The following is a 389-nucleotide window of genomic DNA, read 5'->3' on the forward strand; positions in this document are numbered from 1 at the left end:
AGCTCGCCTGGCAGCGAGGCAGGCCCCAGAGAGGCAGCCACCCCCCCGCAGCTGAGCTGGGTCAAGGGTTTGGGTCAGCAGCTCCTTCTGAAGAGCCAGAGCTGGACCCCTCGGGGTGAGATGGGGTGAAGGAAGCAGCTTCAGAAAGCAAATGCAGCAAAGGTCTTAGGAATGTCCCAACCCAAACCCAGGCTTGGTGTGCTCTGGCTGTTTTAGGGCTGGAGGAATCGCCCTCGCTTCCTTGCAAGGCTCACAGCACACTTACCTTCCAAATTTATCTCTCCTTCTCAAGTCAGCACCACTGCTCAACAGCAAATTAAGACATTCAACGTTCCTACAGGAGGTAGGGAAACGAGTTAGACACAGATCAGAAGGGACCACAGCAGGAA

At 55.3% G+C, this 389-nt stretch overlaps 1 protein-coding gene across 1 annotated transcript in view; it reads right to left on the reverse strand.

The window, feature by feature from the left end:
• The window catches only part of LOC104624129 (serine/threonine-protein phosphatase 6 regulatory ankyrin repeat subunit C), a gene marked incomplete at its 3' end in the record, with an annotated part of 16037 nt that overhangs the window by 6903 nt on the left and 8745 nt on the right, over positions 1–389 (reverse strand). The window contains exon 12 of the mRNA XM_010291416.1: positions 266–334. Coding sequence (XP_010289718.1) covers positions 266–334 — 69 coding nt within the window. The remainder of the gene's footprint in view (positions 1–265; positions 335–389) is intronic.

This window comes from Phaethon lepturus, unplaced genomic scaffold, assembly GCF_000687285.1.
Source record: "Phaethon lepturus isolate BGI_N335 unplaced genomic scaffold, ASM68728v1 scaffold31117, whole genome shotgun sequence".
Classification (NCBI taxonomy): Eukaryota; Metazoa; Chordata; class Aves; order Phaethontiformes; family Phaethontidae; genus Phaethon; species Phaethon lepturus.